General features: G+C 33.9%; 1 protein-coding gene across 1 annotated transcript; it reads right to left on the reverse strand.

The window, feature by feature from the left end:
- Positions 1-508: 508 nt before the first annotated feature.
- LOC140009386 (uncharacterized) lies at positions 509-5505 on the reverse strand. Its single transcript, XM_072054697.1, has 4 exons — positions 4745-5505; positions 3121-3273; positions 2320-3006; positions 509-1890 (listed from the first exon to the last, which is right to left on the reverse strand). The coding sequence occupies exons 1-4, from the start codon at positions 5156-5158 to the stop codon at positions 805-807; spliced, it is 2340 nt and encodes a 779-aa protein (XP_071910798.1). The 5' UTR covers positions 5159-5505; the 3' UTR covers positions 509-804.
- Between the last annotated feature and the right edge of the window lie 11550 nt (positions 5506-17055).

The following is a 17055-nucleotide window of genomic DNA, read 5'->3' on the forward strand; positions in this document are numbered from 1 at the left end:
GGAATTGTATCGAGTATCCATTGCATGCATGCCGAGAGATAACCTCATTTGGACCCAAGTTAGTGGCTCTGAAACAAGATTGCTGTAAACAGCCACGAGTTAGTGGCTCTGAAACAAGATTGCTGTAAACAGCCACGATAGTTCTTGGGCAGAATCGTTGCTTGGTTGCTGAGCCCAGAGAATCTTTCGGAAGACCAAATTAGCAAAAAAAAATGTCACCATCACACGAACATGCAATCCGCCGGTCGGATTCTCTTCTTCTTCTTCTTCTTCTTCTTCCGGGCCATCTATATTCGCTGCCCCCACGATCCAGCCAGAAAATAATCCTCGAGTCAAAAACAAATGAAAAATCGGATGACACCGCCACCAGCTCAGCTAAGATTAGGAAGTACGCCTACCCATTGATTGCGGGGTCTCGGCATCTAATCCTATTATTAATGATCCCAATAAAATAACCATGGAGAAGAAGGAAATAAGATAATAATAAGTTGGCAACATTATAGAACACTTGCAGAAATTAAACAAAGTCGAAATTAAACAAAGTCATTTACAAAAGTATCCCTTTGAGAGAAGGTAAGATTAAAGACAGACTACAGAGAGACCAGAACGACCCGGACGCATCAGCTGGAAAACAGCATCGCAACATACTATACTCACAGTTACAAGCGCAACCAAAAAAAAAAGATCAAATGGGCACTCTTTTAACCCATTCACCTCAAGACTAAGGGAAAAGAAAAAGGCAAAGTTAGGACTAACATGCTTGTCTATGCATTTACATTGAAGTCACTATGCAGCAAACGTCTTTTAGGCAACTTCAATTACTTGTTGCACAATTGAAGCGACTTCTTCTACTGGTGGACTTACAGGGGCTGGTAACTGTAGGTCAGTGAAGTGAAATTCAATCTGTAATCGATGATGTAGGGGCGTTGATTTTATCAAACCTTTCTTGATATCTGCCTGCAGTTCCCTAATAGGAATAGCAGCCAAGAAGCTCTTTATGTACTCCTTGCACGACTCTTTGCCTCGACATATGACCAGTTCTTCCTCCTCTTCACTCTTCATTGGTTCAGAATCTTCTGACGAACCTTCTTTTGAGCTTACCTGCTGGGAATCCGCATTCTTTGGTTCTGCTGCTGCAACAACTGGCAGATCACCAACAGATTTTTCTTGGGATGATTGAGCAGTATTTGGCAACTTGTAGATGGTTGTGTTCCTGTCAAACTTCAGTATGTAAGCCTGGTTACATCCTTCATAGAGTCTCTCTCCTAGGGTGTCGATGATGTAGTAAGCTTCAGCTTCAACCTTAAGCACAAAGAAATGGTCATTCCAACTGACAATGTAGACCTGAGGTTCACTGTCACCTGGACATTCTAAAGCAACACGGCTGATTTCATCCCAGATATTGTCAAATGACATGGCACCATGAAGAAAATCAAATCTTCCCTCATCCATCCCATCTGGATGAAAAAATCCAATAAATGACTTTCCAGGAATTACAGAAAGAGAACCAATTTTAGCATGGAGGATAGTCTCAAGATCAAAGTGCTTGTCAGGAAATCGCTCTCTGTAAATCTCATTGTCACAAAGGTTCCTCCATTCTAGAGATCCTTCCCTGATTAAACTATCAAACTGTGATTTAATCGGCATATGATCACGATTATTTTGCAACCAATCAGCAATTACAGCAACAAGGGCAGTGCATGCACTCTCTCCAGCTGCCCGCTCACTTCGCTGGTCAATAGAAGCAAAGAACACCTGGGTATGGAGCTTCAGATGTCCATCTCGGCTCATAATTCCTTTCTGTTCCCAATTACCAACAGCAAAATTGTCATCTCCAAACTCAGATACAGATGAGCGATGTGCACTTGAGTCTTCATCTGTCTTCCGCCACTGCCAAAATTGGCATAAACATGACTTAAAATTTGAAAATGAAAAACTCATTAAAATACAAAAGAAGGATGAATAAGGAAGGAGCTATAATGAAGCGATTGAATGGTGAATTCTCACCACAAAAGAAATACTAAACTTGATGGACTTGTGCCATTGTCCTCAAAATGAACATGATTTGAAAATCAGAGCGTGTGTCAACTAAAAAACTATATTTGTAATGGAAATGTACGCCAAAAACTTCATCAAGGACAGTCAAGGAAGGTTCTAACTTTATAAAACGTTCAAGCAATCATTAAAATGCCAAAATATTAATGGAGTCTGAGACACTGCATACAGAAGGCAGGACAAGTATCTGTGGATTCAAAGCTCTAGCAAGAAAAATGAAAAATATACTTTCCACAACAAACTATTTAATCATAACTTTCTTACCCAGAAAGAGAAAGATTCGTCTGAGCTGAGCTGCCGGCGATCAAAGTCGATATCATCTCCGCCTTCTTCTCCATTTCCCTTCTTCAGCAATGGCTCGCCTTTGGTTTTAGGAGATCTGAAGCTCAGCTTCCTCTTTTTCCAAGGTAATATACTACGTTTCGTATTCTGCAAGACAGATGCCTCAGAAACAGAAGTAATTGGATTATCAACAGGTGGGCAGCCAACATCAGATTTGCGGTTGCTATAGTAAACCCAATCCTCATCAACACTGTTGCTCCTAGAATTGGAGTAAAACGACCCACCTGCAAAGTTAGCATAAGCTAATGTTCCGTAACTAAATGACTTCCTAACAGTAGCGTTTTCCTTGCCATCATCTGATTCTCTTTCATCAAATTCTTCCAGTGAATCTGTGTCAAATGGGTAAGCATAATCGCCATCCTCACTCTTGGCCGAGCACCTGCCTTCACTTCCTTCTTCCTCACGGCAAGCCTTTTTAGCTCTCCGGGTGGACACGTACTCTGTGAAAATTTTGACCTTTCTGAGACCAGCTTTAAGAGCAGAAAGCTCATCTTTCTCTGGTAAGGGACTATCTCCAGACTGTAGTGGAGACTGAACAGGAAAACTTGTCCTCTGTGCTGACTCTACTGAATCTTGTGCACCTCTCAGCTCCAATAAGCTAAACAATATCTGTATCAGATAAGAGATAAAATCGGATATCAATAACAAATGTAAATCGAACCAGCATAAAGATAAATATTCAATTTGGCATCTGGTAAAAGCTGCACAACAGATGATACATACACGAAGTGAGAGCCGAGGCTCAGATGTACAGCCAGAAAGTACCAAAGGAATATCGGTTTCAACTTCCTTTTCAGTCACGCTAGCAAATTCAGCAAGGTTCAAGACTGCTGTACCAACAAGAGATCCCCTGTTCTTTGCCCCTTGATTCAAACCCTGGAACAGGAGAAAGTAACAGAAAATGGTAACAATAAAGCATCATATGAGAATCTTACTTATCAGAAAATGATAAAAACTTTCTCCTATGCCACTGCCACTGAGTGCACATACATGATGCATGAAAAAAATAATTTCTTTTGCAAAAATGACGTGCTGACATCCTTACAGAATAAAACGTCTCCGCTTTAACATAATTGCATGAGAGAAGATAACTGGTAAGATAAAATAATGGCATTCTGACTTTGTCGGATGAAGTAACTAAAACGTCGAGTAGCGACAATACAATTTAATAACTTATATCTAACATTGGCATCCCGAAATCCAAAATGACTTTTTCTGAATCTTACGCGGGGTAGCAAAACAACCAATCTCATTAGAGATGTCTGAATATATACATCTAAAAGACCACCACAAGACATGCCAAGCCTCTTGCATTATCATCAAAAAAAGCATATAAAAACATAAAAGCCAATCATATAACAGTAGCCGCCAAACTCATTTAACAGATGGAAAACAAAATATATAGCCAAGCGAAAAACCTATGTAATGACTTACAGAAGAATAATTATCTTCCATTCAAGAATCAACAAGTATCACATCAATAGTGGCAAAAGCATCCATAAATGAATAAATAACAACTCTTCGATGTCACACACAGAAAACAATTGGTTGGAGAAATGCAAACGCTAAAACACATTCCAAAATCTCCCAACATTCTGGTGGTCTAATTGCTGACCCCAAAAAACAAAAAATCAACACTCATATGGTTGGCATTTCCTCAAAGAATTATACCCATGGTTTGAATCAAAGCAAATTCAGTACACAGAAGGAAGCAAATGGTAGACATTTCCTCCAGAGACAGATTGAAATTCCCATATCTATTCACAACCAATAAAGGAATATCTGAGCGGAAGAAGAGGAAAAACTGATATGGTGAGTCACCAATAAACTAGAGTGCACATGCAGTTCTTTCCTTTTCATTATTCATTCCTTTACCTGTTTTCCCAAGTCAAGGCATGAACTAAAATATACGCTTCCATGGAACAACAAAAAAAAAGAACAAAAAAAGAGGAAAACTTTTTTATTCCAATAACCTTCTATAATCCAAACTAGTCATGCAAACTGAGCAATGATATCCAAGAATGAACATCAAACGGAAAAAGGAAAGAAATGGAAAGAAACAATCATGAAAACCCTAATTCTCCACAAATAAACCCCATGTATCCAATAACGCTGACAGAATTTCTCCCAAAAAAAGGAACAAACTTTAACGGCGTTCCAAAACCAAATGAGAAACCCCACAACCACATCAAGATTTCCTTAACCAGAAAATAAAGCCCAGAAAAGCCAAAATACTGAATCAATTAGTTGAATTAAGATAAAAAGTAATAAGATCCCAAGTCAACAAAGTCGGAGAGAGAAAGAGAAAAAGAAAATTTTTAAGTGAAAAAGAAAAAGGAAAACTCACATTGGAGAAGACAGCAAAGGCAACCTCCCAGGGATGAAACACATTGTCCTTGTACCCAGAAAGAGTACAAACACTCTGAAACTCCTCGTCCCACAGCACCAAGAAGCCACCGTTTTCACCATCTTCCTGGGTTTTGACACTCTCCTCTCTAGTACAGTTCTTCTTAACAGTGCTCCTCCTGAAAGTGCTGAGGGCGATCTTGGGTCCCTTCCACCTGATCTCCACCGTGAATCCCGGTGGAGCGGCCCCACCACCTTCTTTATCTGCAGAAGACGCATGCACCCAATCATTATTGTTGCTGCCGTTCCCCATCACCGCCAGAGAACCCTCCAGTCTCCGTACTTTCAATCTGACCTCGTATTTTCTCGTCTGCAGGGGTGGCCATGGTCGCCACCTCATCATCTTGACCACCATTCTCAAATTCTTTCCTTAAAAGATAAGACCCAAAAGCAAATACAGACCCTTTTTTTTTTTGGGTTTAGGAATTTGCCTAAAGGGGGTATGAGATCTGAGGAGACTACATGGGGAGATAAAAATGGAAGAGATTCAGGAAGAATGGTTACTGCAATTCAATGTGTTTACTGTGTGTTCTGTGAGAGAGTGTGTGTGTGTGTGTAAATGGATGCGAAGGAGAGAAAGAGGGAGAGAGAGGGAGAGAGAGAAAGAAGAATATGCCGTTAGTATTTGCTTGCTGAGAAACAGCGAAGGGTAGAGAGAGAAAAGCATGGGGGTGGGGGGGACTTATAGACTTTATAAACACAAAAAAAGAGAGGGGAGAAAATTGCTGGGGTAGGAAGGTGGGGGCTGGGGGAGAAGGCCGAAGGAAGAGGTGGGGTATTGCGTCAATACGACTTAGCATCAACAAACCCCAAAGCCACAGCTTAAGCTCAGTTATAAGCTAACTAACGAGTGACGACTATACGAACGTTGTGCGCTTCCGTACTTAGGAGTGGTGAAACTGAAACCTAAAAAACAACAAATGACTCTACAGGTGAAACTACAAAGCTCCCTGGTGGTTGTGTCTGCCATGGCTAACCACCGAAACTCCTGTACGTAATTAAGAGGCGTAACTATACACTTACCTGCCGTGGCTAATAAGTATATGGTACTAAGTATAAATAGATTTTCCTCATGAAAAGTCAGTAAACACTCGATTCATATACCTAAGTTATAACATATGATTGCGCATCTTCATAATTATTGTCCTCAGAAAACAAAACAAAAATATTAACACCCTGAATTCATTCTTTCTCCGTAAGCACTCGATAACTAAATCCATAAATAATTTGTTACCAGGTGGATAAATAGAGAAATACGACAATAAATACCAACAGCTGTGATTTTGATGTGGTAAAACTAATAATGTCTGTGTTGTTTTAGGAAGTGTATATACATATATATATACACACACACTCAGCTCGTATGGTTAGTACTTAGACAAAGGTATGCCAAAGTTTTGTGAGTCTGGTGCGAGCGTGCGGTTCTGTAAACGTAATCCGTTTTGTTATATGGGCTGGCGCCTGGCGGTGGCGGGGTTATACACTTATACTTATGCCGTGGGTGATTTTGGTGGGACCCCGAGTGCAATATGTTGTAGTGGATTTAAGGGACACGGCTGAATTTTTGGGGATGAAACGGCGTCGGAGTCTGGCAGTTGACTTGGGTGCATTGTGAGATGAAAAAAGGTCAAGGAAGAGAGCGAGAGGATATGGCGGTTGAGTAGTTTACGGGACTTTTGAGAGGGAGAGAGAAGGGTGGATATTTCATATTTATCCTTACTTAGTAGTGCTATTTCTTTTCTTATTTATTCTCAATTAAGTGACGTCATTTTTTGACCTTTTCTTTATTTTCTTGTATTCAGCTTCTCATTTATTAGCAGCCGAGTGCATTGATTGTTTTAGGTTTGGTTTTCCCACTTGTTTTGATTATTTATTTATTTATTTTGCTAGTATGAGGTATGAGGATACCTTGCTCATTTTTATCCTTCTTTTTTTTTTTTTTTTTTTGGGTGGGATGTTCATTTTATCGATGATAAGAAGCAATAAAATATGAACTGATTCCACTTGATCATTGATAAACACTTAATTGTGTTTTTTTAGCTGTGGATTATCTCTTAATTTGTTACTTCATCAAGTCTTTAAGATATGTACGGATGTCGAAGCTCTTTATCCTTCCCTTCGTTTGTCAACTAATCCAGTCTCTGTTTTTTGGTTGCATTAAATGACAACATGAGTTATCTTTTGGTTAAAAAAAAAAGACTACAAGAGAAATTTATCACCACCACGCGTCAATAACTCTTTATCATTTTTTCTACAATTCAGAATTTTTGTTTTACATCTGCGTAACTGAAACATAAATGCACCGTTATACACGCGGCAACAACTCTTTATCCTTCACCATCAGATCTAACATTTGTATTTTAGAAGAAGTTACAAATACTGACACGTTAATAAAAAATAAGATTTGAATCCTAAGTTTTTGATGATGATTAACAGCTCAAAAGGCTGTTGGTTAACTCTTTTCTAGTTTTCAAAACAAAAATTTCCGATCTATATGACACGTGTTTTTTCAAGTTAGATCTCAAAAACATACAATAGTTGCTTTTTTTTTCTTTTTCTTTTTCTTTTTACGTACTTGCGGCTTTCCTCCCATGGTGTTTTCTTCTCTTTTAGATGATCATAAGTATGCAATTTTATTTATACACGTACGGAAAACTAAAAGATATAGCATATATAGAAGTTGCAAGCACTCATCCTTCGAGATCAAGCAATTAGTACATGCCAATATTTCATTCACATCAATGGGATTTGAAATGACTATCGAAACTTGGCGATGCATTATTAATAGCTAGTTCCCAAAAAAAAAAAAAAAAAAAAAAAGAGCAATCAGTTAGTACCGTAGCCGAATAAAAAGAGTTGTTATTTACCCGTATTTAAGAACCATATTTATCGTTCTTACTAGAAGAGCTGCGGGCATTTTGGAAAGAAACAACAAAGGAGAGAATTTTATGCTACAAAATAGCCCAATATGAATTCTGAAGACACAATTATTTTCACAAACTGGAACTATGGATGTGGTTCTAACGCACATAAATGGTGAAAATGCGCTTCTTAAGTCATGCAATATAAGAAAATCCTATAGAGAGTAGAATCAAATAAATCTTTAAACACCAGTAGTAGTTTTAACTTTGAAGCCTAAAGAAATATCTACTTCTTGCAAGTTGTTGTATATCTCCATCTCACTGAGATGATCACCGTGTAGCTTTTGGTGTACTGATTTTGCTGAGAAGTCTTCTCGTGGATGAAAATTAAAGCACCATATATGGTCCCTATCACCTTTTACGGTCCTTTTTTTCCGCTTCTAAATTTTAACCTTGTGCAAGTTTCATGTCTTTCTGCCTTTATCTGAAATGGAGAGGTAACATTACTCAAACTCCCCAACCACCACTTCTCTGGTTGAAAGGAAGTCCACTGTTCAACTCAGTTTATACATTTCCCCCCTCTTTAATAACTCAAGTTTAAGCTAATTAAGAATCATTGATGGATATAGATTGAGAAGATACTACTATATAGTAGTTAAGACTTTCTAGTTGTCCCTGTTCTAGAATCCGGGTTCTTGAATTCTTGAATTCCGTTCTACGAAAAAAGTTAAAAATTCACAATACCTGTGGCTAAAATAAAATCACTCGCTAAAAATTCACAATACCTGCTGCTAAAATCACTCGTCAAAGTAGAACGATTCATATAGATATATATATAAGGAAAAAGGAAAAAAGGAACGACTGATGAATTGAAGATGTTAGTATTCTTCCACCAAAACATAAGAGCCATTTTAGTTTGCCATCATTCAGATGATTGTGATATAAGTTTGAATTAATTAAAGAGAGGGATTAATTAAATTCTCTCCGTCATTCTCCAGTTCACACCCTTCATGATTAAATAAAATACTTGTACAATTAACATTATGATTAATTTTTCCTACACTGATAGTGTATATACTGTTAGCGTTTGGATGAATGACAAATATGCAAAAATTGAATTTAACATGTCATGGATCCAATTTACTCTTAACATTAACCCAGTTTGAAATTGTGATCCCAGATTTGGATATATAAGATATAAATTGTAACCCACGTCTTAATTCATTCTAATACCCCTGGAAGCTCTCTTTCATTGTCTTGATACTATGGCTCATATTATTAGTGGTCGCTTAATTGATCCGTTTTGGTTAATTATCTGTTGAGTAGTACTTAATATGCAAGTGACTTTGAAAGTGAACCATTGACTTGACTTCGTGTGCAACACATTTGCATCAAACGCCAATTGGTATTGCTTATAAACGTAGGTAAGGAACTGATATTCAGTGGGCTCTTTCTATTGGCAAATCTTTTATGGGAAAATAGGTCTCATTGAATAAATAATCATATTAAAGTGCGTAGGCCGTAGGGGAGGGTTGACGCTTTGTGGGGTGCAATTGCAACTTGACAAAACTTGTTACAATTATCACATCTTCTTTTCTTATTCAATGATTTATGATCCTATTCATACATACTGAACTCATAACCTTTTAGATTTGATTTGATGCATTAATTAAGTCGTGGATTTAGCAAAAACATAAACACAAACAGTAATTAGTCTAAACTAAGCTTGCTTTCCGCACTTTTGACAATTGGTTAGATCCACATTATTCTGCTCAATTACGTACTAATATACAAGAAATCTTCGATACTTCTCCTTTTGTAACAATTTATAGTTGTACAAGTCGATGTAAGTTGTTGTTGTATATATATATATATTTTTTGTGTGTTTGATTTCACACATCGTATTTACGAAATGTTTGTGCATGCTATATCCGTACGAAATGTTAATACCATATGTAGGACCCTTCTGGGAAAACTTGCTCATTCTGTCTGTTCTTTTATATGGTTGAGAAAATCTGCTTTATGTACGTTTTTTTAATTTCCAAGCTCCTGTTTATCGCATCGTGCCGGATGAGAGGCGTGAATGGTTGCAGGAAGGAACCGTTTCGAAAGGTTGAGGGTCAAAATTTGACCCCAAAAAAAATGTAAAATTTATATTATATTTTATATATCGTTTTTCACATCATGAGTGAGATTCATAAAATTTTGTTCTATAATTACATGTTATTGACAATAAGTTACATCGTGTATATATAAAATTATATATTGTGCATTTTATACAAAATCGATCCGAACTATTTTTTTTTAATGACTATTCGGGCCTTAGTCCCATGGTGCCATATTGGCTGGCAACTAGCGACGACTTGCACTCGTCTGGAACCGATCCGCATGCGCGCGTCATTAACTGAAGATAGCATCAGAAGAGCAGTTCGTTCTTTGGTAGTAATACAATGTATCCTTTTTTTTTTTTGGGGTTACTGCTACTGCTACTGCTATTATCTTGTTTGAAAGAAGATAATCGGCAGGCACCCCAGACCAGTACTTAGTTTTAAATATTTAATAGTAACAGATACAGTTGGCTCTGAGTCAGAAGCACCCTATAACGATCCTTAATTTATGCTATGTCCTTTTTAGACTTTTTTGGAGACTGAAATATATTTTAACTTCGGGCTACTAAAACATTAAATTCCAAATCACCTGACTTAAGACGCGGAATTGGATGCTTTTCATGCGTGCGTGCAATTCTGATTCTCTTTATGCTTTTTATAATAAAAATTTTAGTAAAGCCAGCTATGTTGACGTCCTTTTTTATGAAAGTTTTCTACAGAGAAAGTGAAAAAAAGGGAGACTTGGATAATAGTGGTTGGAAAATTTTGTTGAAAAGTGCCGAAGGATCAAATGTGACGGTCGTTTCATTATCGAGTCATTTCAGTTCCATATATATCAGGATCAAATGTGCATAGGTACTCTATTTGTCTTGTAGCAGTGTGTTTGGTTCCATTATGCATGATTCTAGCTTTCACCCTGATCGATAATTGCTGTGTCCATCCATTTGATGCCATATTGATATAATTACTAGGCATTGTGCCCCGCGAGTTTCGCGGGGTGCCCATTATTGACTGTTTAAGAGTAATGTAAGATTTATTTAATAATTAATATTTAGAGTGTTTTATATGATAGTAGGGTTGGAATAATAAATAGAGGAACAATATATTGGATTAATATATTTATAAATAGATATAGTAATATTGTTGTGATTTGTATTTAATTTTTTAAGAGTAACAGGATGTAAATATTATTTAAATTAATGGAATGTAAATCATTTTTTAAGAGTTGAGATAAATTAATAATTTGAAATAATTTCGATGTGTTTATTTTTATATTGTTAAATATACGTGGAAGTAGAATAAAGAAAATTTAGGGAATAGATAATTGCTATGTGTAAGAAGCTGTAGTGGACATGTTTAATTATGATTGTTGGATAAAGTCTCTGCTGATGAGTTGCAGATGATAATTGTTTTCATTGAGCAGGGTGAACAAGATGACACTTCCTTCATGTAAGAAGTGTTTTTGTGTAAATATTGGCCAACCTTCTGTTATTTCTATTCATTCTAGCTGAAAGATCCATCGAGTTTTAGCATGATAGCAATTGATGACTCCTATGTTGTTTGTTTGTATATGCGATGGTATATCACCAATGAGTACCTGAGATAAAAAATAGGGAAAAAATGTAGTTGCATTATGAAATGAGAGTAGCAAGGTAGTGTATGAATTATATTGATTGGAATATAATTTGTATGAAACTCACGAAAGATTCAAAATCGTGTGTTAGATAATGGAAGAGTTTAGTATTAGAAAACTAAAAGAAAAGAAATATAGTGAAGAATATAAATTCATAAATATAATATATACAAATTAAGGATTTTTAACAATTTGAAATTATAAATTTAGAATCATATATTTGTATTTATTGATCAAATAATTGTTTTTTGAATCAATAAATATTGGATTGATTTATTTTTAAGTTTATATATATTAGATACATGTCAAGTACATATGATTTTCATTCATTTGTATTAATACGAAATAGCATAATCAATTTATATATTTGACTGGATACACATAGAATTTGTATTCATTTGCATATATTAGATGCACATAGGATTTTTAGTGATTTGTATATTTTTTTTATATTTAATATTTTTGCTAATATATACATTTTGGAGAAAACTAATTAAATTTATATACATTAGATACATGTTAAGTACATATGATTTTCATTGATTTGAATTAATACGAAACAGCATAATTGATTTATATATACTGATTGGATACACAAAGAATTTTTATTCATTTGCATATATTAGATGTACGTAGGATTTTTAGGAATTTGCATTTTTTTCATATTTAATATTTTTGCTAATATATATTTTGGAGAAAATTAATAAATAAGCAAAAAAATAAAAAAAGCTATTTTATGTATTAGATGTGCATAGCATTTTTAGCGATTTGTGTATTTTTTTAATAGTTAATATTTTTGTCAATATACACACTTTCGACAAAATTAATAAATAAGCGAGTTAATAAATAAGCGGATAAATATAAAGAAGGAGAGAAAATTATAAATATAGAAATAGTCTTGAAATTATAATTATTTGATATAAATAACATTTATTATATGTTAATACAAGGCAGTATTATTAATTTATATATATTAGATATAAGTTAAACACATATAATTTTCATTGATCTGTATTAATACAAAACAGCATAATAGATTTATATATATTGATTAGATACATATAGAATTTTTATTCGTTAGTATGTATTAGATATACAAAGGATTTTTACTGACCTGCGTAGTTTTTTGATATTTAATATTTTTTTCAATACACACACTTTTGACAAAGTTAATAAATAAGTGAGTTAAAAAATAAGCGGATAAATATAAAGAAGGACAGAAAATTATAAACATAGAAATAGTGTCGAAATTATAATTATTTCACATAAATAACACTTATTATATGTTAATACAAATTAGTATTATAAATTATATATATTAGATGCATGCCAATCATATATGATTTTCATTGATCTGCATTAATACAAAACACCATAATCGATTTATATATATTGATTAGATACATATAGAATTTTTATTCATTTGTATGTATTAGATATACATAGGATTTTTAGCGACTTGCATATTTTTTTGATATTTAATATGTTTGTGTATATAGCAACCTGCATATATTTTTTTATATTTAATACGAAACAGCATAATTGATTTATATATACTGATTGGATACACACAGAATTTTTATTCATTTGCATATATTAGATGTACGTAGGATTTTTAAGAATTTGTATTTTTTTATATTTAATATTTTTGCTAATATATATTTGGAGAAAAATAATAAATAAGCGAATAAACATAAAAAGAATGCTATTTTATGTATTAGATGTGCATAGCATTTTTAGTGATTTGCGTATTTTTTTAATAGTTAATATTTTTGTCAATATACACATTTCAACAAAATTAATTAATAAGCGAGTTAATAAATAAGCAGATAAATATAAAGAAGGAGAGAAAATTATAAATATAGAAATAGTCTCGAAATTATAATTATTTGATATAAATAACACTTATTATATGTTAATACAAGGCAGTATTATTAATTTATATATATTAGATATAGGTTAAACACATATAATTTTCATTGATCTGCATTAATACAAAAAAGCATAATCGATTTATATATATTGATTAGATACATATAGAATTTTTATTCGTTAGTATGTATTAGATATACAAAGGATTTTTAGTGACCTGCGTAATTTTTGGGAATTAATAAGATTCTAAAATTTAAAGATAACACAATTTTGAAGAGTTCGTTAGTTCATTGATATCGAAAATTAATAATGTTTGATTGAATAGCATATATGAATAAATATTTATTTAATCATGAAGCAATTTATTTATTGATGAATTAATATCTCATTCAAAATCAACGAATAGATAATGTAACACATAAAATTTATATTGTTCTGCATATATTAGATGCACATAGAATTTTTATTGATTTGTATATTTTTTAGAAAATCAATATCTTTGCTAATATATATATTTTGGAGAAAGTTAATAAATATAAAAGAGCAGAGGAAATTATATTTTGAAGAAGGAGAAAGTTAAAGAAGGAAGTTATATGTTGAAGGAAGTTAATAAATCAAATCGATAAATTAATATATTTTTGTCAATAAAGTTAGATAACAATTGCAGCAGCGGAAGATGCACAAGAAACAAAAGGACAAAACTGTTAGCTAACAATTGCAGCAGCCGAAGGATGGACAGCAAACAAAAGGACAAAATTGAGCATAAAATTACAAAGAAACCAGGACAAGGGCACAATTGGAAGAAGGGAACAAAAGCAGAAATGAGCAAAAAGGCACCAGCAGCCAAAGGGGCTGCACGGAAGCTTGGAAAGGACCAAAAAGGACGAAATCAGGTGCGAAACCACAGCGAAACCGGCACAATCAACTGTTCATCAGGCTTCGCGGCTTTAAGTAGTTTAGATATATATGAAGAAATCTTCGGAAATGGCTAAGATTAAGGATAGATTATTCGACCTTTTATTATCTTTTTTTTTTTAACTGCAACGATTAGATTTTTATAACCTAATTTATCTTAATTTATAGAGAGAGGAATCTAAAGAGATTGTAGTTATAAGAATTTGACTTAGATCAAAGGGTCATTCCGATACTTTTTTGAATTCTTTTCACGACAAATGAGGCTAAAATCCTTGACTTACAGTTTAAAGAGAGAATTAATCCTTTTTTTTTTGTGGCCATTGAATCAAAGTTAAGTGGTTTATATGACCTCTCGTTGTCGCTGAAGCCACTATGAGGAATTGAACTTAGCTTGGGAACTAAGCTTGAACGATCATGCATGATGGTTCAAACTTGATCTCCTCAATTATGCAAATGAATAAGGTTGTCGATCGAGTAGGTCAAGCCGTCAAGGGGAAGAATACTTGATACGTTTCTTACTTGGGGTTTCTTGATTTTGGTGCACATCAATTAAGACCAAATGCCGGAATTGCATGCCTCTTGACGAGAAAAAGGTATTATTACAGCAGCGATAGAAATACGACTCATTGTGATATCTCGAGAATTTATATGTGTCGAGTAATTTTGCATAATACTGAGGACCATCCAGCCGTGCATGCCCACTTTTATGACATGGTCGCGTCCTTAATAATAATAACGAGACTGATAATTTACATTAAATAGAAAAAAAAATCCACAGTCCTGTCCTGTGAAGAATTAAACCTTTTAACTTACTATTTATATATGAGTATTATATTATATTAAGGTAGAACTTGATATAAATATTCCTGTTAAATGTCAATGCTGTGTCTGCAGTCACCAGTTCGGTCATCCTTTTGATTTGCCACTCTTTTTAAAGTAGGGGCGGTCACACTTAATGGCGACGAATAAATGAATTCTTAATGAAGAATTCCGGTGGAAAATGCAGTATTATAGTTCTGTGTAATTAAAGTTGGTTAGGTTGTTAAAACACAAAAAAATAGCTTAAAATGGTTTTAGCTCTAATATGCAAGGCCAATTAATTAATCTGTTATACTAATTTGTTGCTATGTTACAACATATGGCAAGTCTTTATCATACACGTTCTGTCCTTTTTCTTTTGCTTCATATCTATCATCATTAGAAAAAATGGTCTTGATGCTTTCCATTTCTTGGGTTTAGCCCTTCATTTTGCATTTACTTAAATCTTTTTTTTTTCTTTGAAATGGATAAGCTTAATTGAGGGTAAGATTAATCAAATCTATCTAATGATACAGTAATAACAACGTCTTTCCAACTAAATTAGTAGTATTTCTTTTGCATGATCTCATGCATCATCAGTTTCCAATCTAATTAGGCTCATCTGTAAGTGTCATTGAGCGGCTCGAACTCATGCAAATGTTGAACTGGTCACAATAGTTGAAAATTGTCATGTCTCCTCCTTGCTTATAGTCCAATAACTGTCCAGTTAAGTTTTCAAATTAAAAAGAAAAAAAAAAGAGAAAAAAGTTACATACATACATACATATATATATATATATATATATATATATATATATATATGTGTGTGTGTGTGTATTTATCTATTATTTAAAAATTAAAATGTGGCCAAGATAAAAATAGACGCCCTAATTAACCTCTATGTGTGTCACTTAGCTAGATGCTATGCATAAAAATTAAGAAGCAAATACTATTTTGCAATAACTAATAGTCTAATACTAGTATTCTTTTTTTTTCACAACAATAACATTTGTATAACATATTCTAACATAATCTAAGGAGAGAGAGGAGTCGACGGAATTTTTCCGTCAGAAAAAGCGACAATTAAGTGGCAAGTCTAATACCAGTACCTAACATTTCTGTTTTATATTATTCGTACGTATGGTCTCAGTGTGAAAAAAAAAAAAGAATTCCCGATTTCGAAAATCGAGGGAGAATGAAAGGAACAATACTTAGAAGATGAATAAAACAAGAAAATAATATCAAAAACTCGCAGGCCTCACAAAGTGACAAACTGCAACAACAGCCACAAAACAAAAAGGTATCGTCGTGCAAGTGGAAAATGGACCTAAACTAAAACAGTGGAACAGTCTCCACCGCGCTCCAGTGTCCCGAGTCTGATTAATTATTATCAAAATGCCAGCCTCTTCAGTTCTGGTTCTGGGCTGTGTTGTTCGATTCCACCACTTTAGTCAATTTTTGTTCTTTTTTTTTATTTTTATTTTTGGTGGGTAATGAAAGATAAAAATGCATAAATAGCATGTACTCTTTCCGTCGGAGCTTATATATATACGATAACATGATCTTCTCCGACCTCGTCATCTTCATTGTTAAGGTCATATAATCCGGGATATGAAGGTTTAATTGCGGATTTGCCATCAATAATAAGAATGATTTGTACCTTAAAAATAAAAAAAAAGACCCAGGAGGACGGGGGGCATGCATCAGCAGTCATCACACTTGTGTATTGATGGCAAGTGATCCCAAACTCCACTCAAGTAGAACGGGAGGAAATGTAAAAGGTTTACGCGGTAAACTTTAACTCCGTAATAGATTTGTTTGGATAGAGTATTAGTTGAAATATTATTTAAAATAATTACTGTAGTACTTTTTATGATGTCATGTATATGAGATAAAAAAGTGATTGAGAGTTTAAAAAGGTGTGTTAGAAAATGTATTTAAAATACAAGCGAACTATTATTTAAAAAAAAAAAGAGATATCCAAACAAATAAAGTGTTTTTTTTTTTTTGGATGTTGGAAAGGGTGGGGTAAGTGCAATAAGAACTTTTGATTGTTACTGATTTG

Source organism: Coffea arabica, chromosome 6e, assembly GCF_036785885.1.
Source record: "Coffea arabica cultivar ET-39 chromosome 6e, Coffea Arabica ET-39 HiFi, whole genome shotgun sequence".
NCBI lineage: Eukaryota > Viridiplantae > Streptophyta > Magnoliopsida > Gentianales > Rubiaceae > Coffea > Coffea arabica.